The 26,893-nt window shown below is 40.2% G+C and overlaps 1 protein-coding gene across 2 annotated transcripts in view; it reads right to left on the bottom strand.

The window, feature by feature from the left end:
* The window catches only part of CPQ (carboxypeptidase Q), a 372,988-nt gene that overhangs the window by 38,088 nt on the left and 308,007 nt on the right, over nucleotides 1-26,893 (bottom strand). For both annotated transcript variants that reach the window (XM_079796014.1, XM_079796013.1), the window contains exon 7: nucleotides 26,410-26,611. In XM_079796014.1, coding sequence (XP_079652140.1) covers nucleotides 26,410-26,611 — 202 coding nt within the window. The remainder of the gene's footprint in view (nucleotides 1-26,409; nucleotides 26,612-26,893) is intronic.

The following is a 26,893-nucleotide window of genomic DNA, read 5'->3' as shown; positions in this document are numbered from 1 at the left end:
AGCCCCTGACATCTGGGACCTGGGGTGACACTTAAAGGTGGGTGTTGGGGCTGTTAACAAAATCCAGCCATCTTGTTCTCCTGCTGGACACATAAAGAATCTCCGAGAACACCGGTGTCAGAGAAGGGCATTCTCTGACGATGATGAAACGAGTCAAAACCAGCCACTTTGTATTTTTGTGAAGCCGTGACTAAAACAAAGCCACCCAATACTAACTATCCCCCTTTCCTGAGGAATCTGAGTGGCTGCTGTTTTACCAGCCACCACTTTGGTCTCCATCTGGTCTGCCCTCCCTACAGACAAGATTTGCTGATACACAGTCATTAAGATCCCCAGTCATAGAATTGTCCTCCTTCCAGAGAGCTCCCCATGTAAAGCAAACCCCTGCTCCCTTGGACCCTCCCCAAACCCACCCCTAACCCAAACCCAAACCCAAACCCTCCAAGTCCTTTCTAACATCCTTGGACTGAGATGCCTCACGATTCCTCAGGGTGCGTGTTCCTCACCCCAACGCATAATAAACCTGCCCAGCCACAGGCCTCTTCCTGGCCGTGGACAAAGCAGAGGGCTATAGGGACTCTTGCCACACACTGCTTTGATGTGAAGTGCACCTAGTGTTTGGAAGGGATGAGGTAGGTAAGGCAACGAGAGAGGTTTCTCTAGTGACGGTGGGCGAGGATGCTTCCTTTCAAAAATTCCAGTTCCAAAGAACCATGTGAGAACTTCTCCCCGCTCAGCAACCTCTCTCTTGCAAGAAGTCTTCTATAGAGGCACCCACACACTGACTCATGATTGGAAGGCTTCTGTGGTTTAACCTGACTTGTATCCCGTACAATATCCCGGCGAGCTCAGCAGCTCTTTGTTATTTTTGGCCAGTCAGGTATGGCTGCTCTCTTAGGTTCTGGGTGTGGGAACTGTGAGGTTTCCAAGGGCACCACTTGAAGGGAGGGGAGAGGTTTGGGGGGGGGGAGGTGAGGGGAAGGGGGGCATGGCATTAGAAATGGGACATGTAACCTGGGATCCCAGTACTTTTATAGAAATGAATTGAGACACGCTAAAGGGAAAGTAGAAAGTTATGGGGCGAGTCTCTGAGGAAGTGGTTTTGCAAACCACCATCTAAAACTGAGGAAAATTATTATAAAATGTAAGGGAAATGTTGTGTTTTCTAGGGGTGTTTGGTTTTTGGAAATCTGTTACATATGTAACTACACTAGCATGTAGAGATTGGTTTATTTTTACAAGTTGTGTCTCACCATTTGTCAGAGCATTGGTATGACGTGGGTAGAAGGCTGAGATGATTATCTGCACTCAGACCCCGGAAAACAAGAGCCGTGGCAATAGTCACTCAGCACGGCCAGAGCTCCGCCAGCTGGGCCCTGGAACTCACCCAGGCCTGCCCACTCCCCAGCCCTCTCATGTCCGCCAGACTGCTGTGCATGCCAAGTAGCTTAGTTGTTAACTCTGGTTCTGACCCCAATGACATGAACAAACCTGGGAAGACACTGCCTGGATCACGTAACTCTTAGGTGGTTTCAATGGCTGTGTGAACACACGAGCAAGCACTCAGAACTCAGCCTCTCTTCAAAGGATGGTTCCCAGATGCCTTATATCTCCATCAACAAGGAAAGGAAAGAAAAATAAAGATGCTGGGTCCCGCCCTAGACTTACTTCATTAGTGTTTGTGGGTACGAGACTTAGGATTCTTGCACTTTTAATATGTTTTACAAGGGACTCTAAATGACACTGTTTGAATACTACCGAGTCCAGGTAAATACGTCTTTCCAAAAGGCCATCAAGTTAAAGACAGGCTCAGCCTCCCAATCCCTGTCCTAAGTTGAGGTCAATACACAGAAGGGGTAGAGTTGAGAAGGAAAAATGCTCAGTTTAGGCGTTACCCAGCAAAATTTCAGAAGGGGCCTCCTTTGTTTATTGACTACAAAATAAACAAATCTCCAGCAGAAAAGGATTCAGAGGTTTTCAGATGCTCTTGTAACAAAGTGCTGTCTTATGCTCATGAAAAGGAAGAAGAAATCCTGTACTAATAAGCAGATGAAAGGAAGAGCAGACTATTCTGACGTTAGCAGAATCTGTGTCCTTAGGTCTGGTCTTGATGGAAGGGGGACTGCGGACTGTATACCTGGGTCGTCAGATCAGCTTCTAGGCCTGTGCTTTTAGGAAACGGGGAAACACACAGGAAGGCTAGATAGAAGCTGTGCACTTTTCTTAATAACAAGGGCTGCTTAGCTAGTTTGGAAAGCGGTGATATTACAAATTACTATTTTTTTAAACAGAAGGATCGCCTATAAAAGTTATTACAAGCATGGCTTGGACTTCATATTTTATAAGCTAAGCTGTGCACAATTTATTTCTTTTCTTTTTTTTGTTTATAGTAGTTTTAATCAAGCTGTTCTTTTAAACTATCCATGGCTAAACTTAATCAACTGTGATAAAAAATAATGTTAAAAATCAGTCTGTTTCCCTAAAGTAGCATTTTGTCTTTTCAACCAGGCCCTGGGTTCTGAGTGCAAAAACTTTTCAAACTAACAGATGCAGTGCATGGGGGTGAAGGGACCTTGTGGTAACAGAGCTGAGGAGACCATTAGCCTCTAGCACTTAATCCCAATCATTCTCATTTCACTGTTGAAACTGATGTTTTAATTCCTTAATAATTGCATAGTATCTGAAAATTCATAGTAAAACCACATTTTGGTTTTTAAAAAGCCATTCTAGGTTATATAGTTTATAAGAAGGTAAGCAAATTGTGTAAAATTTCTCTTCACAGAAGTCTCAATTGGGAATTGAATGTAGAACTAAACAACAGGAATCAAAGAAACCACGAACCTTTTAGTTTCCTTTCTCCCAATGATCATCTTGAACACAGATGTTTAAAATGTGCTACGAATGTATAAATCAAGGCATAGAGATACATATAAAATTAAAAGTCTAGTGATCAAAGGTAAGATATTTACATTTTTACCCCACTACCATCCTGGCAGCTAGTTTGGTAAAAATTAACAATACTTGCATGAAATTTATTACCATTGCTTTTATCACTAACACTAGAGGCCCTGTGCACAGATTCATGCACCGGTGGGGTCCCTCGGCCTGGCCTGTGTACTCTCACAATCTGAGACCCCTCAGAGGGCTGGTTTCGGCCTGATCCCCGCAGGCCAGGCCAAGGGACCCCACTGGTGCATGAATTCATGCACCGGGCCTCTAGTATGCATATAAGATCTTTGGTTAATCTCCCCCGCCTTTCTTCCCCCTCCCCTCTGAAATTCATCAGTCTGTTCCTTGTTTCCATACTTGTGATTTCCACTCCTGCGTTGAGCGCCTGCCCCCTGGTAGTCAGTGCACGTCATAGCTACTAGTCGCTTAGGCTTTTATATAGAGAGATTTCTTCTTTACCAACAATATTTTCAAGGCAAACACAATTTGTGAAATATTGCCAGAGAAGTAAGTACTTCCTTTTTTTGAAATCATATTATGAGCAAATGGGTGATAAAAAATAATGTTAAAAACCCTAGCCAGTTTGGCTCAGTGGATAGAGCGTCAGCCTGAGGACTGAAGGGTCCTGGGTTTGATTTTGGTCAAGGGCATGTACCTGGGTTGCAGGCTCAATCCCCAGCCCTGGTCTGGGCAAGTGCAGGAGGCAACCAATCGATGTGTCTCTCTCAAATCTCTGTTTCTCTCTATCTCCCCCACCCCCTTCCATTCTATCTAAAAATTAATGGAAAAATATCCTTGGGTGAGGATTAACAACAACAACAACAACAACAACAACAACAACAACAACAACAAAAAAGAGCTAATTCCCCTCCCCTTCTTTCTCTCATTCTTTTTGGAGATAAAATGTTTAATAACTAGAAGTCAGATATCCTTTGATGACTAAAGTAGTTCCTAATATTATTTATAAACTGTGCTTGTATATCACCAGAACACAATAATAACTGTAAGTATTCCAGTTTAAGATCTGATCAAGTGCTCTAAATGTATAACTTCTTTTTAAACCACTTACTGCAAATAGACATTTTTAAAACAGGTACAGACTATGAATATAAAACGTCCCATGTTAGCAATAACCTTTTGTGTTTTTAGTGAGATCTTTTCAAATTAATCTTTCAACACTCATATTGAGAAATCCCAGCTCTTGTCAGTTCTCAAATTTAATGACAAGCTTTTGCATTTGAGATGTTGAGGATTAGAATGAGGTAATGAATGCACAAACTTGGGTAATTTAGCTCACCTTTAGTCCACCAAATTAATGCAACTGGATTCCTAGTGGAAAAAGCATTTTCAATTTAAAATTCTGTTTTGGATTTTTTTCATTTACTATTCAAGATGTAATGCTAATCACCTTTATAACAGAAGATTAAAACAGAGAGAAGATTCTGGTACGCTTTGGGGTGGGGTGGTGGGGACTCTGAGGACAGCTCCGTGGGCAGGGGTGGAAGGCCTGACCTCAGTGGCCAGCACCTGGGAGAGGAGCACCAGGAGCCACAGGCTGTCTTGTTTTCCCTTCATTATTTTTTTTCTCCCCAGCACAAGGCCGGTTCTTCTGTCCCCTGTAATTTGCAGCCACTATCATAGATACTAGATGTGGAAGAGACTTGGCAGGTCACCTACTCCCCAGCTCCTCACACGGAATGCCCCTGTTGAATATTCATGAGGCTGTTGTTAGCAGGCCCTGTGAAAGCCAGCCTATTAGTAGCGATGGCCATTTACAACCACCTGGGGGGGGGGGGGGGCGAATAACATCAAAAGAGCCTTAAAACATAACCATCAGTGGAAAATAAATAATGAAGGAATGCCGGATTCTAGACATTTGACTAATTGTCAAATAATGAGGTTTATTAAAAACTTCCCTGGAAGCTAGATTCCTCTTACGTTTGGGGGTCATTTGAAAGCTCTCTGAAGGATACCTGGGGGGAACTTTCTTCCCATGTGGGTAGGAAAAGCTCAAAATGGGCTTTTCCCAGAGGCACACAGCACACTTCAAAAGCCAACCTGAAGGATTCTTCATTTAACTAGCAGCAATTTAATACAGGACAGCACAGCATATACTTGGTTAACGTAAGACATCATTCTTAGTGTTCCTCTGAGACCATGCTAGTTTGGAGACACTTTAAGCTGGCTACAAAGCAGAAACTGAAGAGAGGATTTAGCATTACTTGATATATGGGATAATTTAGACACAAATCCAGCTAAATCAGTGGATTTATGTGTGTGAGGCTGAGTGTGTCTTTGGGGGACCAGGCTGCATTGATGGTAAAGCCTATATGAACTAGGAAGCTGCCACTCATCACTGTTTTTAACATAATCTCAGGGCTGGAAAGATAGCAGAGAACAGGTTTTGCAGTCAAACAGTCAGTTTCAGATCGGCACTGTATCTCATACCACTAGGAAGGTGCTTCCAGCAGGTCTTAGCCTCAGTTTTCTCACGTGGAAAGCAGAATCAGCAAAGGGTATTAAAAGGAGTAGATAGCCCTAGCTGGTTTGGCTCAGTGAATAGAGTGTCGGCCTGTGGACTGAAGGGTCCCGGTTTCAATTCCAGTCAAGGGCACATGCCTGGGTAGCGGGCTCCACCCCAGGGGGCGGGGGATGTGCAGGAGGCAGCCAATCAGTGATACTCTCTCATCACTGATGTTTCTCTCTCTCTCTCTCTCTTCCTCTCTGAAATCAATAAAAATATATTAAAAAAATAAAGAAATTAAGAGTAGATAAACTGATGAATGTAATGCATTTGGTACCATGTAGCTCTTCAATAAACATTAGCTTCCCTTTGCCCTCTGAGCATTCTTTAGTTGCATTTAAATGACATATTATTTGGGTGCATGCAAAAATTTATTACAGGTAAATTTGCATGACTAAAAATGCAACCAGATTTTCAAACGATCTCTACCTCATTGGACAATGGAGTCTGAGTTCTAACAGTTTCTCTCTTTAGTCACATTCTCAAAGCTCCTCAAGCTTCTCTTCAATAAACACTAAAGTATGGTGGAAACTCATTCAGATATTAAGGATAACTAAGCATTATAACACACTTGGAATGTAAAGATTAAAAACACCATTAACCATCATGTATGAAAATACCATTGACTTTAACCTCATTGTCAACTTCTTTCCCTCTTAGTTCTTCTTTCAGCTGTTAAGTAACTCCTAAGGTTGCTCTTTTACTAGAATTCATTAGCTTGTTCATAATATGAATACAAGATGCTCACAATGTCCAAAAGCAGTACCTGTCTTTTAAGTTAAAAAAAAATGTGACTATGGTCACAGATATGCAATGTCAAATATTTCAATACAAATAGGAGGAAAGGTCAATATTTTGAATATTGCCAAAAGTCCCAGGTGTTAGAATTAGAGAGATAAAATACCTACATAGATGACTTGCAGATTCAGCTGCACTTTTCTAGCTTCTAGAAACTTCCCGAGCATTAGGGTTCATAGGATGAAAAACACTATATGCTTACAGGTCAGGAAGAAATCCAAAAGGAATAGGGCAGGACTCTAGAGAGGCTCCCCATGACTTATAATTACTTATCTATATGTATATAAAAGGCTAACATGCAAAGTGTCCCCATGGAAGTTTGACCGGGAATTCTATTGCTTGCTATGACGTGTGTTGACGACTAGGGGTCTGCGTGGAATGAAGGAAGGCCCCAGCTGGCAGCTGGAAGGCCCTGATCGGCCCTGATCACCAGCCAGGCCTAGGGACCTTACCCGTGCATGAATTTCATTCACCGGGCCTCTAGTATATAGTTAAAAATCGAATTTAAATCTTGACTAAGAACATGAGGAACTGAAATCAGAATTAAGTAGTATTTAAAAAAAGACAAAATCTAAGGGACGACAAGAAATATGCTATTAACAAAAGAATGAATAAAGAGTAAAAGCAGCAATTTATCAGAAGAGAATAATTAAAAAAATAAGAGCAGCAATATACAAGGTTGATAGATATTTAAAAGAAAGTCTGTGTTAATACCTGGCATGGTTCTTCTTTGGTTTATACACACACATATACACACACACACACACACACACACACACACACACCATAATAAGGAAAAGCTAAAGGGAATACTAGTTCCTTTACAAGGTACATAAACACATTCTCAGGAAAAATTAAACTCTTTAGTTCCAGGACAGTTAAAAAGCAAACACTTTGTAGATGTCCCTGAGGGCCTGTGACCCAAGGCACAGGGAAGCACATGCCATGGCAGGAATGGCATTGTATGTGCCTCTGTAATTGTCAACAGATGTGGCATGCCAACGAAACACGGCTTCCCCTTAGCATATGCTTTTGGTGACTGACGGAATGAGGGTCTTAGAGAAGTGAAGGTTTGATGAATGAGGCATCCTGCTTAATTGTGCTAAACTGTTTAGTTCATAAATAGAGTCAATAGTTGAGAAACAGGAAACCTCATGATTCTCTCAAGAAAACATAGGGGAGGGGTAGGAAAGAAATGAAAGAGAGAAGCACAAGATCATGTTGCCATGGGATACTTAAACTGTAAATCAGGCATCTATCTGGTTTCATTAGCAGAAATTGAGACAAAATTGGTACCAAGACTAGATGTTTAAAAAATTAAGAAAACGTACTTCTTCAATACCAAGATATTCTCATCAATTTACTCCTTATACTTTAGTGATATTTAAGTACCAATCATTTTATTTATTTAATTTTTAAATATATTTTTATTGATTTCAGAGAGAGGAAGGGAGAGTGAGAGATAGAAACATCAATGATGAGAATCATTGATCGGCTGCCTCCTGCACACCCCCTACTGGGAATCGAGCCCACAATCCTGGCATGTGCCCTGACCTGGAATTGAACTGTGACCTCCTGGTTCATAGGTTGACACTCAACCACTGAGCCACACTGGCCTGGAAGTACCAATCTTTTTAAACACTTTACAATCCATAGTTGATCTTTATTTGTGATTTTTGATCTAGGCAATTCTGTGCTGTTTCATCTCTTGCTCCTAAGAGGTTCAGGAGCATGAGCAGACGGCTCCTTCATTCAAAACACCCTGTTATACATCAAAAACCATTTTCACTTCTGGAAAAAATATAAACTTTTGGCTATCAAGTCTTAACTCTAGAAGAGGCTGAGAAAGGCAATTCCGCCATTCTCAGGTCAGAGAAGATGTACTATCTATATTTTTTGATGCATGCTATGTTAGTATCTGGGATGAGGGTCCTGGCCAACAGAGACCAACAGGCAGTCAGTTTTTCTGGTACACAATCTAGAACTCGTCGCCCAGGAGAGTTAGCTAGAGTGCCATCTGTGTCCTTGGCCATGAGCCAGTTGTCTTTTACACGTTCACTCATATAATCCTCCCACCAACTCTTATCAACCCATAGTCGGTTTACTGTGCCTCAATAGGAAATGCAGGGAGTCCCCAGAAGCATCGTTTGGCACAGAAGTGTCAGTAATGCTACTGATGTTTGGCTTTTTTCTTCTTTGCTTCCTTCTCTGAAGTGCTGCACCAGTTTATGGTGAAGTGAGTCAGGTACTACTGAAACATTAAAGTAGGAGGGTGATTTGCAGCCAATGCCAGTGATCGGGGCAATAATAGAATGTCGGGGAGCAGGTGTAATTGTAAGAAATATTAATCATGCTCTGTTAACTGTGATTATTTTGTTCTGATTAAAGAAGGCACATTCTAACCTGGCTGGGAGTTGTAGGGAACCTGGGAGCTCACCTGGAAATGCCGCCCATCTCCCCCATCAGGGAGCTGCCTGTTATGATGGAAAGATGAACAACCTCATTACAGAAACCAGAGCCCACAGCTCTTTGAAGAACCCCGTCCTTTGCATAGCACTAAACCCTTTGAAGATCCCCCGCTCTTTGCATACCCGAAGGCCTTTGCAAATCTCCAGACCTTTAAACTGCCCATTTGGCATACCTTTTGCCTACTTCCCCATGTAATCTTTGCCCCCCTACCCAATATACGCAGCTGTCTTATGGTGGGGTGCAGAGCAGATTTTTATGGATGACTTGCTGGCAGTATTGGAATAAACACTGATATATGATTCAACCCTGTCTCTGCTTAATTGCCTCAAGTAGGGACAGGCAGCACAAACCCATTGATTGTCTGGTTACACCAGCAGCTTCATCCCTCATTTGTGCAACCACAAAGTAAGTGTGCGAAGACCCAAACGTTAGTGAATACCAGTAACACTTGTGCATCATTTGCAATGTTTCCTAGGATATTTAAGTACATGCCCAGTCATCCTCTCTACTGGATCTAGATACATAGTTCATGTTCATAGCACACCCTCTTCAGCACATCCACCTATTTAAATAGCTTTATAATTTTTAAATATAAAGCTATTCTCCACAACCTGAAACCACTTACTGGAGATCAACTGTGAAGAGTGTAATTAACTTTTGAATACATTGTCACTTATCAAATACATTCAATTCTCACAACAGTCCAGTGAAACACTATTGCCCTCATTTTACAGATCAGGAAACTGAAGCTCCAAGCAGTGAAATGACTTGTCAAAAGCACATTGGTACAAAGCGATGAATCCTGTTCCTCTTTTAGGACAGTTGCTGCCTCTCCACCACAGGTGTTAGGTAGGTGGCTAGAACAATACAGATGTTAACGGGTGTCTCTGGGCCTTTGGTGATTGCTCTTTCTCAGTCTTATTCTTGGATAACAGACACAGTAGAGTAGCTGTGGAGTGTGTCATATAACTTAATAAGCTGGAGAGAGTATAAGTAGTTCTGCTAAGTTTCCCCACTTGTATAGGTAAGAAGAGACTATGGAGTGGGAGTGGGAGGTATTAGATAATGCAGATTGCTGGAAGTGTGGCATGAACTTATCCAACCCCTCATATGCCTGTCCACCTGACTGTCTCAGGTAAACTGGACCAGAGAGGCTAAGGAATACTTGTGTTATCCTAAACCAGTGATGGGCAACCTTTTGAGCTTGGTGTGTCAAACTTCGCCAAAAAACTGAGCATAACTCGGGTAGTGTGTCGCTTTGAGGAAAAAACATTATTTCGCAAATGTTTCATCCTCGGCATGCGGCCGCCTCAGCGGCCGCGTGTCATCAGAAATGGCTACGCCCGTCAGTGCTGACACGCGTCATAGGTTCGCCATCACTGTCCTAAACTCATCTTTGGGGGGATTATGAGGCACAGATCATAAAAAGCAGAGAGACTAGGTGTTTAAAATTCAGGATATTTCGTCATTGCTTCTGGGACCTTACCACCGTCCTTCCTTATCTGCTGATAGATACTAGGATGGAGCAGGGTTTATGTATTTTATATATTTTGAATGAGATCTCAACAGTGAAAATAAAGGCTGCTATTGTGTTCCTCGGCACATTATCCTATCTTTCCATTTTAAGGACTACACAGTCTCCCAAATGAGTGGATATGATGGATTAGTTGGCTCTTCTTTGCTAAGAAGCTGTAAGGCTATGTCTTGAGCTACCTATGGTCATAGTTTAGCATCTGAGGGGACATCTGGCTTGAGAGAATAAAGGCACCATGAAAGAAGTTGGAATAAGCACCAGAGAGATAGAATATGTGTCCTAGCAGCATTCAAATGCCAGAATCTGTGAGACCAAATCCAACCCTATGTCCTTGTGGCTGGCCTAAATTCCCCAATTTTGCTTCAGGTCATCTGAGTTGGATTTCTGTCATTTAGTTCTGAAGGAATCTGAACTGAAGGAATACAGAAATCTTGCTTTAATAACTGAAGTAGTAATAGCGGCTTCTTGAGCTTTAACTTTGTGCCAAGCATTTTACTTAGACTATCATTATTTTTCTTCAATATAATCTTATGACGTAGGTATTATTATCGTCATTTTATTTATGAAGAAATTGAGGCTCCAGGAGGTTGAACGGCTTTCCTAAGATAAAGAGTAGTCTAGTGAGATTTTTGCATCCTTTTCTCCATGGCTCCTAAACCCAGGCTCTTCATGTCTAAGCTATTTTATACAAGCCAAGCATACCTCACTTTATTGAGCTTTGCTTTACTGTGCTTCATAGATGTTGCATTTTTTAACAATTGAAGGCAACCCCGCCACCAGTAAAAGAATTACAACTCACTTTATTATGATCCTCACTTTACTGCAGTGGTCTGGAGTCGGACCTGCAATATCTCTGAAGTATGCCTGCACCTCAAATCACCTGGGGAGCTTCTGAAACCAGGTGTGCTTAGGCCCTGTCTCTAAGCCTATAGAGTCTGCACAAGCATAGCAGGCACCATTCACATAGAGTACAATGGACTTGTGCTCCAGGAGGTTGGGGTACCCGGGGGATGAATATTTTCTCAGCAAATGGTGCTCTCTGGACTTGTGCAACTTGTGCAGCCAGACCAATCAAATCTGAATATTTGGGAGTGGGGCCCCAGTGTTGATACATTTTTAAAAGCTCCCAAGTGATTTTAAAGTGCAGTCAAGGGTGTGAACCGCAACGGTAATCTAAACACATATCTTGGGTTTATACGGGCTTTGACTGGGTCTACACTAGCATAAAATGAAAAATTAAAGCTTATGGTGGGGCAATTGAAGCTAACATGCCAAGTGACTACAATTATCAGGGTATTTCATATAAATTCTCTGTTAGGATTAGTGAGTGTGAAATCACTGACCCCTCTAGACAATGGCTCTATTTCTGTACTGCACTTTGTATTATAGCACTGACTAAATATATTAAAATAATATCTGTGAATGCCCTCATTCCTTAAATATGACATCAACAATAATTAATGAACTATTCAGAAAAATATGGATTTGTAAAGATGTATCCAGCAAACATTTTCATCTAGGTTTCAACCTTCCATAACTGAATGGTTTGGGATGCTGATGAAGGCCATGCCCTATCTCTACACATAATTCTGTTCTCTCACTTGCCAGGAGATGAGTTCAGCCATTACTATGGAAAATAAAGAAATGAGAAAAGAAAGAATACAGAGAATGCACTTCATAATTAGTCCTATCGTAGGCAACAGTTCACTCAGATTTCAGAAGATCATAACTAAAAGATTTCACGGAACTCAACCATATTAGATATGTGAATTATATAAGTAGGAAGGACAATTAAGACAGCAAATGTCATATTCTAAAGAAAACTTAGTACCATAAATTATGCAATCTCATACTTTCTTATAATATGGGATAAAACGGAGACAATTCATTATGTTAGAAAAAGGGGAATGTATAAGAATATCAGGTTAAATGGTCATTTTTGAACTTTAATACTGACCAAAGGGAGGATATTAAGCCAATGAAATTACCCAAACTAAAGAATCTATTGTATACAATTGAAATATAACTCATTTCTATAATAAAAAGTCCTTACCCAAGCCAAACTTAATTTTACAAATATCTGTTGAATTGTGTTGTTTTTCCTGTAGTTTCCATTATCCCATGATTATTAAAGTAATTAAATTGATAAGCATCTTTTAGCAGAGCTTATAAAAAAATTGATGAACTTTACTTTACTTCACAATACTTTAAGACTTACTTGACTTAAAGAAGGTTCAACAAGCAGATTGAATATGTCCAAATACAGTCAGACATTATTGTTGATGTCTAGTAATTCTAGTATGCGCAACCACTGCCAATCATGGTGTACTGTTTCATGGGACTACTCTATGTCTCTTCAAGGGGACATTTTAATTTGGCAAAGTTTCAAGTAGAAAAACAACAAAAAGAAATTTTACCAATAAATTGCTAGAAAACACAGATCAATCCCTGAGATGTGTTGATCTGTAAAGTTGGGTTTTGTCTTGAATCTCTCAAAGGAGCAGGCAGTGGGTTAAATTGAGCCTGTGCAAAGGCTGGGATTGAGCTCTATTATGTCCCATTCCTGTTTAAAACTTTCAAAAATTTCTGACTGTCCCAAACCCTCAGAATGGTTTTCAGGTCCCAGTTTGGGTCCCAGGGAACCTTTTCAGGTTTAGGTCTATTTTCCTTTATTAAATTAAGCTATGGTCAAGCCACACCAAAGAACCTATTTAAAAGCCCTACAGCACTTTATTGCCTATGGAATTTTGCTTATCCCCATCTTCTTACATGGAATGCACAACTCCTCCTTCCCACAAAATTCTATTTTTTCTTGAAAATAAGGTGAAATGACACCTCTTTTGTGATGCCCCAGGCAGTTTAATGTCTCTCTTGCCTGAAGTTCTATTGCACTTTGTTCTTTCTCTGTTTAAACCCTCCATTAACTCCTTGAGGATAGGGACAGTACCTTATATGAGAAATTGGAATAAAACAGACCAATATGTTAATTTTGGCTTCTTCACTTAACAGCTTTAGTGAAAGAAAACTCCCTGGGCCCCAAGTGCCTCATCTGAAAGTTGGTTACAGAATAATAATGTATACTTCAAAAGGTTCTTATGAAATTATAAGATAATAAATGTAAAGCTACTAGAATAATATTTGAGGACCGAACCAATACATATCATAATTACAGTGGCAAAGGTTAAAGAAAAAGAGAGGATCATAAAAGCAGCAAGAGGAAAACTGTTACCTCCAAGGGAGGTCCCTTAAGACTGTCAGCTGATTTATCAACAGAAATATTTTAGGCCACAGGGGATTGGCACAAAATATTCAAAATGATTAAAAGTAAAGACCTACAACCAAAACTACTCAACCCAGAAAAACTATCATTTAAAATTGAAGGAGACATAAAGAGCTTCTCAGACAAAAAAGGTAAAGGAGTTTACTACAACCAAACATGTGTTATAAGAAAAGTTAAAGGGACTTCTTTAAAAAGAAGAAAGCAAAGCAGAGGAACATAAGTATCTATATATATAACAGTCTAAGTGACCAGCTGACTGGCCAGCTGGCCGACTGGCCAGTAGCTATGATGTGCACTGATCACCAGGGGGCAGGAGCTGCCGAGCTGTGGTCATTTGGCAGCGGCAGTTCTTGGGTAACGCACCCAGAACCAGAGAGGAGGAAGCCCGATTCCAGGGTGCGTCACCTGAGAACCGCCCTCTCACAATCCAGAACCCCTCGGGGAATGTCGCAGAACTGGTTTCGGCCCGATCCCCACAGGCCAGACCGAGGGACCCAACCAGTACACAAATCCATGCACCGGGCCTCTAGTGTATAATAAAATGGCAATAAATGCATACTTATTATAATCACTTCACTTTAAATTTAAATGGCTTAAATGCTTCAATCAAAATACATCGGGTAGCTGAAAAGATAAAGCAAAACTTATATATATCTTATCTACAAGAGATGCACTTCAGATTGAAAGACACATACAGACTGAAAGTAAAGAGATGGAAAAAATATTTCATATAAAATGAAAACAAACAAAAAGCTTAGGTAACAGTACTTATATCAGACAACACAGACTTTAAAACAAAGGCTATAAGAGACAAAGGAAGATGTCACACAATGATAAAGGGATCAATCCAATAAGATCTAATCCTGGATATAACCCTTGTAAACATTTATTTATCTTAATATGTAAATAAATATTGATAGACATAAAGGGAAAAATCAATAGTAATACAGTCATAGTAGGGGACTTTATCACCCCATTAATATCAGTGGATAGATCTTCCCAACAGAAAATCAACAATGAAACAGCAACCTTAAATGAAACACTAGTCCATATGGATTTAATTGTATTTTCAGAGGTTTTCACTGTAAAGCAGATCATACATTTTTTTCAAGTGCACATGGAACATTTTCCAGGATAGATCACATGTTAAGACACAAAACAAGTCCCAGTAAATTTAATAAACTGAAATCATATCAAGCATCTTCTCCAACCACAATGGTATAAATATAGAAATCAATTACAAGAAAAAAATCACCAAATACATGGAGGCTAAATAACATGTTAATAAACAAAGAATGAGTTACCAATGAAGTCAAGGAAGAAATCAAAAGATACCTTGAGAAAACTGCAAATAAAAACACACCAGCCCCAAATCTATGAGACACAGCAAACACAGTCTAAGAGGGAAATGCATAGCAATACAGGTCTACCTCAAGAAACAAGAAAAATTTCAAATGAACATGTACCCTTACACCTAAAGAAACCAGGAAAAGAACAATAAAACCCAAGGTAAGTAGAAGAAAGGAAATGGAGTGGAAATAAACAAAATAGTGTCTAAAGAAACAGTACAAAAGATCAATAAACCAAAGAGCTGGTTCTTTGAAAAGAGAAACAAGACTGATAAACCCTTAACAAGACTCACCAAGAAAAAAAAAAAAGACTCAAAATCACAAATAAAAGAGAAATAACAATTGGTACTAGAGAAATACAAAGGATTATTAAAATACATTATGAACAATACATATATGAACAAATTGGGCAATGAGAAGAAATGTATAAATTCCTAGAAACATAAAATCTTCAAAGATGAATCAAAAAGAAAGAGAACAGACCGAAATCTGAATAGACTGATCAACCAACGAAATCAAAACAGTAATTAAAAAACTTCTGACAAACAAAAGTCCTGGACCAGATGGCTTCACAGGTGAATTTTGCCAAACATTCAAAGAACCTATACCTATCCTTCTCAAACTATTCCAAAAAATTCAAGAGGAGAGAAGAATTCTAAGCTCATTTTAGAAGACCAGCATTATCCAGATTCCCAAACTAGATAAAAACACTAAAGTGAAATAAAATTATAGGCCAATATCCTTGATGAACATAGCTGTAAAAATCTTCAACAAAATATTATCAAACCGAATTCAGCAATACATAAAAATGATCAAGTGGGCTTTATTCCTGGAGGCAAGGTTGGTTCAATATCTGCAAATTGACTAATGTGATAAATCACACAAACAAAATGAAGAATAAAAAACTGCCAATGAATGAAAATTCCTGAAGCTGACTGATGAGTAAATGAGAATTCATTAAGACTATTCTCTCTACTTTTGAACATATTTAAAATTTTCTGTAATTATTTTTAAAACTATATTCTAAAATAATCTAATAAAACAGGTTATATTGAATTCTACATTCTCTAGTCACTTAATGTTGGTATGGACAAAGTTCACATAGCTGACAGGAGGAAACATATTTTGACATCCTTTGACTTTTAAGCAATTTTGGATGTTTTTCTTAGAAATTTCAATGCAGCTTGATTCACTTTTCCATGATGAAGTCTTTCCTATTGTTTCCGTGATTATTAAGTAAACCGAATTACAGTCTTAGATTGTGAGCTCCTGGGGAAAAGAGGCCATATTTTATTTTTGTATCCTCCATAATTTATATATAACATAGTTGCATGAAGTGTTACATAAGGAGTCAATTAAAGTATTTGTAAAATACTAAGTGAAATGGATGGAAAATCAAAGGCATAGGAAGGGGAACAGAAGAACTAAATGTGAAACCCTTTAGGCTACATTATTAGAAGGCATGGGAAATAGTAGATAAAGAAATTAAGTCATTGTATTTTTTGACTCTTATAGTGCAGAAAATAAAGCAATAATTTAGTGTTAGCCTCTGACTTTGTAAAGTAATTATTTCAAAATGCTACTTTCTCAAGCCCCCCTTTCTCTCCAGGTCCTCTCACTTTGAGCCTTCTTGAGTGTGATGGGGTAGCGTCTGGCATGAGCTTCATGCACTCCCTTCTAAAACACTGCTCTCATCAAGTTCTTTTCCTGCTGGAGTTCTACTGACTCTGCATTGACTACAAGAGCTTTCCACCTTAAATTTATGGCTCTTTTTTTTTTATAATTCTTTATATTTTTAATTGATTTTTTACAGAGAGGAAGGGAGAGGGATAGTTAGAAACATTGATGAGAGAGAAATTTCGATCAGCTGCCTCCTGCACACTTCCTACTGGGGATGTGCCCGCAACCAAGGTACATGCCCTTGACCGGAATTGAACCTGGGACCCCTCAGTCCGCAGGCCAATGCTCTATCCACTGAGCCAAAGTGGTTAGGGCTACGGCTCTTTTTTATCTGCCCCAGAGAATGTCAGCTATTCTTCCCAACCACTGCTCTCCAAGATGAGTCTTCTACCCAGTGAAGTAATTCTCCTGCCCACCCCCAATGGTGACACCTGACTTTGATCATATTATTTCTGTCACCAGGAATGCCCTTCTCTACCACTCGCCTCCATTCTGATATATTTGAATATAGAGCTTTCCTGTCTTCCATCCTATGAGCTCCTGCAGTTATTCTGTGTGTGTTATCCTGATATTGTAACAAAAACATCCTTTTTACTTTTTGTGTGTGTTAATTTTCAAATCAATACTTATAATCAGCAAACATTTACTGGATACCTGTTGTGTGCCAGGTATTGAGTGTTGTGGGTATATAAGCATGAATAAAATACTCTCTTGGTCCTCAATCCAGATCAAGGAGGTAAAATACAAAGTGTATTAAACGTAAAGCGAAATGTGTGCTTTAAATCACAGTTTAAGGCAACAATAAAAGAGACTTCATAAAGCAGCGGATGACTAATTGCCCAATAGAATAAACAATGCTCTTTCCTTTGAGGCTACCGTCATACTACAGGGCCTGAGCCTGGTATGCTTTGGACAGGATACCCAACCTCCACCACTGCAATGTAAACTCCACATGGCAGAGACCTGGTTAAGTCTTTTTCATATCCTATCTTGAGTGTGTAGAGTGCCTGGTTTATGGTAAGCACTCAAGACACGCTTGTTAGTTGTATGAAATTGCCTGCCTACTTAAGGGAGGGCTACAGTTGAAAACTGGAGAGTGCCCTTTGCATGTTTATTGTGGGGTGAAGTCTGCTCACCATGCAGCACCCATCTCTCCAAACATCCCTGGCACAGAGTGTTTTCACCATAAAGGAGGCAACGTTTAATTAGGGACTACAGGGACATAGGACTGCTGGGTTGCACTATTCCATCTTTTGATTAGAAAACGTGATTCCTGGGTCCAGAGGCTGAACCTTCGATTTCCTTTGTACTACCACTCCTACCTGTGTCCTGATCTTTCCTGCTTGGAACATTTTAGAAGAAAGGCATTTGGAAATGTAGAAATGGGACATTTTAATTTGGTTGTGCTTAATGCCATATGAGGTATTGGACAAAAATAAGCAAGATGGAAACTATGTGAGAGTAATCTTCATATTTGCTACTTCAATATGGAGCCTGAACTATTACAGGAAAGATTAAAAAAATTAAAATATGATTTAAAAACAACTCAACATGTAAGGAAAGAGAACAGCTCAATGAAGCAATTATTAATAAAGTAATCATAACTATGGTTATGGCATTACGGTTTACAAACTTGCCATTATCATACTCTTCCTACACACTTAGACCCTACTGGTTCAGCATTTGATTCATGGACATTTTTTCAAGGGCCAGGCCCTTCTTCTCAGGCACTAAGAATTCTGAGGAATTTCATAATCAATCACAATGATAAGAAAAGAGTAAGTGCCATCAGGAGAGGTGAGCACAGGGCATTATGGGAATACTCAAGGACACTTAACCCAGACTGCTAGAGATCAAAGAAGATTTGTGAGAGGAGGGGAACAAGAAGCTGAATCATGGATGAGTAGGAATTAACTGGTGAAGAACACAGAATAGGACAGGCCCAATAGCAAGTTAGTGTGAGAACACAGGGTGTGCCAGGAATTTTGATTAGACCCGTTTGAATGAGAGATGAGGAGGAAGGAGTGGAGGGCCATGAAAGAGGAGGCTGCACACTAGCCAGAGGATGGAAGAAGAAGAGCCTTGAATTCCTTGCTAAGTTAAAGGTATGGCACTCTGGAGACAAAAGAAAAATAGTGAGGGATTTTTTTTTTAAAAGAAGAGATGCAGCTGAATGGCCTAGTGGCTGACCCAATGAAAATCCAGATCTTCCTAAAGAATCCCAATTTTTCTTATACATCAAAAGGCTACATTTTTCAGTAGGGACTGGGCCCTACCCTATCCCCAGGTTGTAAAATTTGATCAACATAAGCCCATCTTGGTAATTCTCCCCCATTGCCATTGCCTGATTTAGCCATGGACATGTGTCACAATTTTGGCCAATGAGACTGAGGAGAAATCTGCTTTGAAGCTCCTGGGGGAGATTTCTTCACTCTTAAAAAAGAATATCCACTGGGGACATTCTTTCTTCTGCTTTTGCACAATGTGTGAGAATTTTTGTGCAGCCATCTCGGGACTAAGAACAAGCCTGAAGGCAGAAATCAACATGCTAAGGATGGTAAGGGGAATGAGGTAAAGAACCAGCCTTGGGTGGTTGATGACTAAATTACCCGTTCTATAACCTCCCACTACAGAGTTCTTTTGAAAAAAAAAAAAAAAATCCCCTACTGCCATTCTGAGTTGGGTCTGCTGTTTTATTTTGCATTCCAAAGCATCCCAACGGATAAACTGATTTTCTATTTAGAAAGTTTGCTGTGGCAGCAGTGAGCCAATTAGGTGGAAGGGAACTAAAAATGCAGAATGTTAGGAGGAGGCTGCTGCAGGACTCAGGGATAAGGAGACAAGGTCTATGGAGTGGGGAGAGAGAAATAGGCTTAAGAAATAGAAGGAATTTGGAGTGACCAAGACTTGCAGACCACCTGGTTCTATATGCTATGATTAAGCAATTTCTAGTCAATGAGACAGGGAACAGAGGAGGAGGAACACCTGTGGATGCTTGGTAGAAATGATGCCGTGTAGGCTACAACACCCATATTGCAGATGAGATAATCAAGTCTCATTCACTAGACTGCATAGTCCCGTGGTCGGCAAACTGTGGCTCGCGAGCCACATGCGGCTCTTTGGCCCCTTGAGTGTGGCTCTTCCACAAAATATCACGGCCTGGGCGAGTCTATTTTGAAGAAGCGGCGTTAGAAGAAGTTTAAGTTTAAAAAATTTTGCTCTCAAAAGAAATTTCAATCGTCGTACTGTTGATATTTGGCTCTGTTGACTAATGAGTTTGCCGACCATTGGATAGTCTATGAGGCTACGGATCTTGTCTATCTCCTATACTATTGACTCCCCTTTGCCATACAGTAGATGATTAATAAGGATGCTTAAGAATAAATGAGTGAGGTTAGAAAAATTAAGAAAGCACATGCAGTTAGAAGTTGTGAAGTCAGAAAACACTCAAGGTCTCTATTTCTACCACATGCCAACAATATCAGAAAAAGGTTGACTCTCAGATTCTGAAGCCCAGGAGAAACTTATTGGTAGATGTGGAATATGGGTCGGCGCACTCTCTCAGGTTACATTAAGAAAGTACGTATCTAATTTTCTTCCATTAATGTATGTTTTATGGAAGAGTTTCTTTAGAAAGGAGATATTCAAGAAAGATGCATTTAAGGACCTCTGAGAACCATGGATGTTTTTTTTCTCATTACTGACATATTCTAATGAAATAGACTCTTCTCATTCTAACCTGGAGCTCATAATTGAAGAATGAGGCAAAATTTTAAGATTTTAAGTCTCTCCACTACCTGAGTGAATAGAGACTAGCCTAAATACTTCTTAGACTGCTTTAAGTCATGCTCTTGTATTGTCTTTGAAAGCATCAGGGAATAATTGTTTACCATTTTATGTATGAGAATCATTAAAGTACTAGAAGATATTCAACATCTGTCAGCATTTACTCCTTAAAAAAAATCCTAATTGGTCTAGCCTCCCTAATTTATATCATTGTTCCAATAGTTTTTCTATCTTTATGTCTCTTTTATCAGCATCCTTTATTTCCTCCACACTCTTAATCTGAGGGACCCAAAGCTTGTTGATAAAATAATTATTTCTATGTTTTAGTCTCTTCTCTCATGTCAGACTTACAAGAATTTAAATGTTTCCAAAATTAAACTAAGCTACACAGAGGAGGCAAATAAATAGAAACCATTGACCTTAACCTCAAAAGAATTGATCACTGGGGATGGGAAGCAGAATGCACATAAACTTCTACTAATCCAAGAAAAATGTTGATGTGTAATTCAAGGGCTATCAGAAGTGTTTTAGCCTCTAGAAGTGTCTTAGAAATTTAGAAGAACAACAGAGCTCCATCGGTTGTTAAGAATGAATTCAGAAACACTGATGAATAAAGAGCATCTAGGATTTAGAGAGGAAGAATAGGAAGGAGTATGAAAGGAGGTGAAAATGGGAGGAGGCTGTAAAATCAATCTATACAACTTAAAGGGCAAACTCCTTTCCCCTACACTGATGCACAGTACTGTAAATAGAAATGTTGTTTTAAGATCTTTCAAAATAACATAAAGAGATCTGGAATAGAGAGTTAATATGGAAAATACATCTGAGATACTTCTTAAAAAAATTTTCCCCCACAGAGCCTTAATATGTATTCCATTATGGACATCATCTAGATAGTTGAAAGACATCATATTTCCTCTCCAAAGATGATCTTTTCATAAATTGATCTATTTGTCTTTGATAATTAATAAAAATCATGTTGAGTTTTAATTCTGTGCTCTTAATTAGCATTTTGATATTGAGTATATGTGGAACATTAAAAAATTAGGGCTCAGCTTTCAGACTGCAGAAATTTGATAGGTCAGGCACATGGTAGGGACTCAATAAATATTTATTGAGTCAATGGAAAAAAGAAGAGAAAAATAAAGGAGAAAAAAAGGATAGAGTTTGAAAGTATTATTTCTCATTAATTTTCCACTGTTAGGTGAGCAATTATTGAAATTATAACTTAATTAGTATTTTGAATCCTATCTTTATGTTTAATTCATTATAATTTGCTGTCTCTTCAAGAATACAGGGTACACAATTGGTATATTTTTATTTTCTTTCATCAGATTAACTAGGTCAGTGGTCGGCAAACTGCAGCTCGCGAGCCACATGCGGCTCGTGAGCCGCGGTTTGCTGCTCTGTTGACTAAAGAGTTTGCCGACCACTGAACTAGGTTTATCTTTTTTTTTTCTAAAGTTCCTGAAATTTTCAATAGGTAACAAGAGTTATAACTTAAGTGGTTTCATTATTTCTTTCAGGAATAGCCTGAACTTGAAATATCAAAAGATAGCTCAAGAATAATAGTGGAAAACAGCAATAATTTGGTTCCATCTTACAATACTCTAAAGAAAAATAAAATTCCAGGAAATATTAGTTGCAGTCTAAATGAACCACCGCCTTTATGTAAACCTGCCTGATTGGCAGAGGTAGAGAGAGGGTAGAACAAAGGACGTGAGAAGAAGAAGTCAGTAGTTATTTACAATAACAAACTCCTTTCCCCAGGGGTAAGTTATTCTGGAGCAGGAATGCACTGAAATCCTTTGCATAAGCAAGAACCAAGTAAGATAAACATTTCAGACACTGCCATAGATCTGGAAGACTCGCTCAGCATTCCAGACTCCCCTGTGCTGTATACTGTGGGAAAACGGCCACCAGCCTTGAAACCAGAGTGGCCTGTTCTCAGGGTGGCATCTGCATGTAGAGCAAGATAACCTTGGGCACGTCATTTAGTCCCCCCGAGTCTGTTTCTTTATCTGCAAAACAGGGATAATCACCATGATCCCTAAGGATGACTGTACAGATAAAAAAGACAGTGTCTGCAAAAGTGTGAGTGTCCGATAATTAGGAGAGGCTCAATAAGTTGTAATTTGTATTAATTCTTAAGCAATGATGATGGGGCTCAAATTCTCCACTCCCTGAGCTAAGAGGGAAAGGCCTCTTTACCTTTGTGAATGCAATCAAATCAACTGATTATTAATTCCAAACAGATATTCCGTTCTTATGGAATATCTACATGGAAAGAATGAAGCTAGAGCCAATTCTCAATTACTCAGTGCAGCAAAAGCAAGACATACAGTAGTCTCTTTTAATCTGAGGTTTCATTTTCCATGGTTTCAGTTACCTGCTGTGGTTGGAGAATATTAAATGAAAAATTCCTGAAATAAACAATTCATAAGTTGTAAATTGTGTGCTGTTCTGAGTAGCATGATAAAATCTCACACCATCTGGCTGGGACATGAATCATCCCTTTGTCCAGCATATCCACACTGTAAATGGCACCTGCCTGTTAGTCACTTAATAATCACCTCGATTATTAGAGCAGTTATCAGACAGAGAGAGAGACCACATTCATATAATTTTAATACGTTATATTGTTATAATTCTTCTATTTTATTATTAGTTGTTTGTTTTGTTTTATTAATCCTCACCTGAGGATATTTTTTCCATTGCTTTTCAGAGAGAGTGGAAGGAAGGAAGGGAGGGAGGGGGGAGAGGGAGAGAGAGAGGGAGAGAGGGGAAGAAAGAGAGAGAGAGAGAGGGAGAGAGGGAGAGAGGGAGAGGGAGAGAGAAAGAGAGAAAGAGAGAAAGAGAGAGAGAGAGAGAGAGAGAGACAGAGAGAGAGAGAGAGAGAGAGAGAGAGAGAGAGAGAGAGAGAGAGAAACATCAATGTGAGAGGGACAAATCGACTGGTTGCCTCCCGCACTCACCCCGACCCAGGGGCAGGGAGTGAACATGCAACCCAGGTAGGTGCCCTTGACCGGAATCAAACCGTGACCGCCAGTACCTGGGCCGACACTCTAACCACTCAGCAACACCAGCCAGGGCTTATTAGTTATTGTTGTTAATCTCTTATTGTGCCTAATTTACAAATTAAACTCTATCATGGGTACATATGTCTAGGAAGTAACATACGTAGTATAATAACATAACATAAATAGTATATACACATTTGCGGTTTCAGGCATATACTGGAGATCTTGGTATGCATCCCCTTGGGATGAGGGGGAACTACTGCACCTGGGAGGAGGGAGCACATGTGTTTCTGTTCTACTCCCGTCTTCCCTTTCAGTCCCTCCCCTCCCCTTGAAACACCCCCAGTCTCCACTCTAATTCACCCACAATCTGTCTTTTTCTCACATCTACCACCCGGCAAACTTATTCGGTAGCTTTTCTCAAATTTTAAAAAGATTCCTACTGAAAAATTTAAGGATCAGGAAAAACCTAAAGTAAAAAAAAAAATCAATCTATACAACTTAAAGGGCAAACTCCTTTCCCCTACACCAGTGGTCGGCAAACTCATTAGTCAACAGAGCCAAATATCAACAGTACGATGATTGAAATTTCTTTTGAGAGCCCAATTTTTTAAACTTAAACTTCTTCTAACGCCACTTCTTCAAAATAGACTCGCCCAGGCCGTGGTATTTTGTGGAAGAGCCACACTCAAGGGGCCAAAGAGCCGCATGTGGCTCACAAGCCGCAGTTTGCCGACCACGGCTACACCGATGCACAGTACAGTAAATGGAAATGTTGTTTTAAGATATTTCAAAATATAGTTAAAACATACCAAAACCAGCAGTGCCCTCGGCGGCCCGGCTCTGCCTCCCGCTTCCACAGTGTTTGGGGGCACAGCCCCAGGGACCCCCTGCCTCCAGCCTCCGCCCCTCCTGCTCTCATCCATCTCCACCTGCACCACCACCTGCGGGCCCAGCCCGCACCCCGGGTTCCCACCTTCACCCCTCATTGCCGAACCCCCAGGAGCTCCCCATCCACCAGAATGACCCCCCGCCTGGCAGCGGCCTCTGGGCCCGCACCCACCTCTCTCGGGGCTTCGTCTCCACCGCGACGTGCGGCTCCGAGGGCGCGGGCCGCCCCGCGAGTTGGCGGAGGAGCAGCTGCGGGCGCGGAGCCTCTGAGAGATGGACACCAGCGGGGCGTCCTCCTCCAGGCCGTGCCGAGGCCTCCCCAGTGCGGGGGCCACATGCAGGGCCATGGAGCCGCCGGGCCTGGGAGAGGGGCCTGACCCAGGCCGTGGGGAGCTGCAGGCCCTGGGTCTCCCCGCAGGCCCTCAGCTCCGGGACTTCCTGCAGAACCACTTCTGGGGCCAGGAGGTGCAGCTCATCAAGAAGAGGGGCCACACCTGACTCCCCTCCGCAGGCGGCCGGCCCCAGGCTGGGCTCACCCTCCAGCACCACTAGGAGCCTGTGGAGCCCCCAGGCCTTTGAGGGGCCCCTCTGCACCCCTGGGGCCTGGCTTTTACCTGAGCCTCTTCCCGAAACTACTAGCCATTCTTTAACCACCCTGGAGCCCTCTCCCATGCATTGGGCCAAATGAAACAATAACGCTTTTTGCAGCAAAAAAAACAAATCAAAAGAAAAACCATACAAAAACCACTGGAGAGAATTTGGGTATTAGAGTAAAGGATAGCTCCTTCTACCTTTAATTATGAAAGATTTTTATAAACCTTAAAATCTAAGATACGCTTTAAAAATCTACAATATTTCAAAAATGTATTTTTTAAATATTGCAAATCCATGCAGTATGCTGTTGGTGGAATTTACTTTGCAGGCTGAAGGAAAAAAGCTGGAGTGGGTGGATAGAGAGACACTTTTGTTTGTTTTAACCTGTGAAATGTTTTGTAGCCACAGAAATGGTTCTGGAAACAGTAATGTTAAAACTATTTAAAAAGCTGAACTTACAACTTGATAATACAAATACAGAATAATTTGCAATGTTTTTGGTTATGTATATAATGGTGTTAAGGGAACAACCTCAGGTCAGAGATACTTAACATCATCAATAACCCTTCCTATGGCCAGTGTAGGGCAAATTTGTGAAGTAGTATATATTTGTCTTTAAGATTGTTCCACTTTCTAGTCCTATAACCTCCTCAGGCCTACTCCTGCTACATAATTTCATCCCTGCCCAGGACTTTTTTTTTAAACGATCAATCTGATAAGTCACTGATCAGGGTAGTTTCTGTTCAACCTCTTACATGAGTCTTTGCATTAGAACAACAATTTTCAACCTTTTTCATCTCATGGCACACATAAACTAATTAATAAAATTCTGCGGCATACCAAAAATATATTTTTTGCCAATCGGACAAAAATAGGTATAATTTTGATTCATTCACATCAGATGGCTATTATTGTGTTGCCTGTTGTCATTTTTTATTTATTTGACATTCTAAGGGAAAAGAGGTCCTTGCCCCTGACTAAATAGTATGTTTTAAAAATTATTGTGGCACACTGGTTGAAATATGCTACACTAGAAAAAAAAAAAGATTAGCAAGAAATATCCTACTCTCAAAGAAGAAATCTCTAATGGTAAAATTTCAGAAACCATTGTATTTGGGCAAGGAATTATTTGGGTCAGAGAAGATTTCCTAGCACAGGACTAGAGCTAGAAGTATATTAGTAGTAATAATTGTTTTCTATTCCATTTCTCAAATTTTGATTGTGAAATCACTTTTACCACAATCACAAAAGATACATATTGAAGAGAGGAGAGAGAGAGAGAGATTTCTAGGCCTAATTCCAGAATCATTAAGTCATAATCTCTGGCAGTGAGAAACTTATAACTTAGAAAGAGAAGACATATGGGTAAACAAATACAAATGAGTATTATTATCCCAAGTTTGGAAATGATCAGATTATACCTTATAGACAAAAAGCTTAGGCCATGCATTTAATGGCCTATCTGTATCCATTGTGGTGTGTAAGAATAGATATAGCAGTATCTAAGGAACCCCACCTTTATCACTTGGTCTTACCAGGCACTCCAGCTTGGATCCAGAAGTTAATGTCTGTCCCTTCGCCAGCACCGAAGACCTGTGTGACATTGATGGGCTTCAGCAGTCTCATGACCTCCTTCATGATGGCTCTGGCCTTTTCGCTGCCAGTGAATTGCAGCCCAGAGGGTAAGAAGGTTCCCGCATCAGACTCCATCACCAGGCTGTAGTTGGAAATATTTGCCTAAACAAAGACAAAAGTGTTTGATTTATTTCTGCTGCTTGTTTACTTTCTCCTTGGGAACTATCAACAACAATAATCAAATACTTTATCTCTTCGCCAGTTCTTGCCAAAACACATCTTCCTCTGCCTGACTGAGGGTCTGGTCTGTGTATTACCTAACTATTCTGAGATGCACAATTACTCATCCTGGGATTTGCCAAACTCGAGTTGACACGGAAGGATTAAAAAAATATAATAAACGGGAATGTAAAGCCCCATAATAAAGTTATTCAATTATTTTTA

The sequence above is a fragment of the Cnephaeus nilssonii genome (genome assembly GCF_951640355.1).
Source record: "Cnephaeus nilssonii genome assembly, chromosome: 18".
NCBI classification, from domain to species: domain Eukaryota; kingdom Metazoa; phylum Chordata; class Mammalia; order Chiroptera; family Vespertilionidae; genus Cnephaeus; species Cnephaeus nilssonii.
This window is presented reverse-complemented; position numbering and strand designations above follow the sequence as displayed.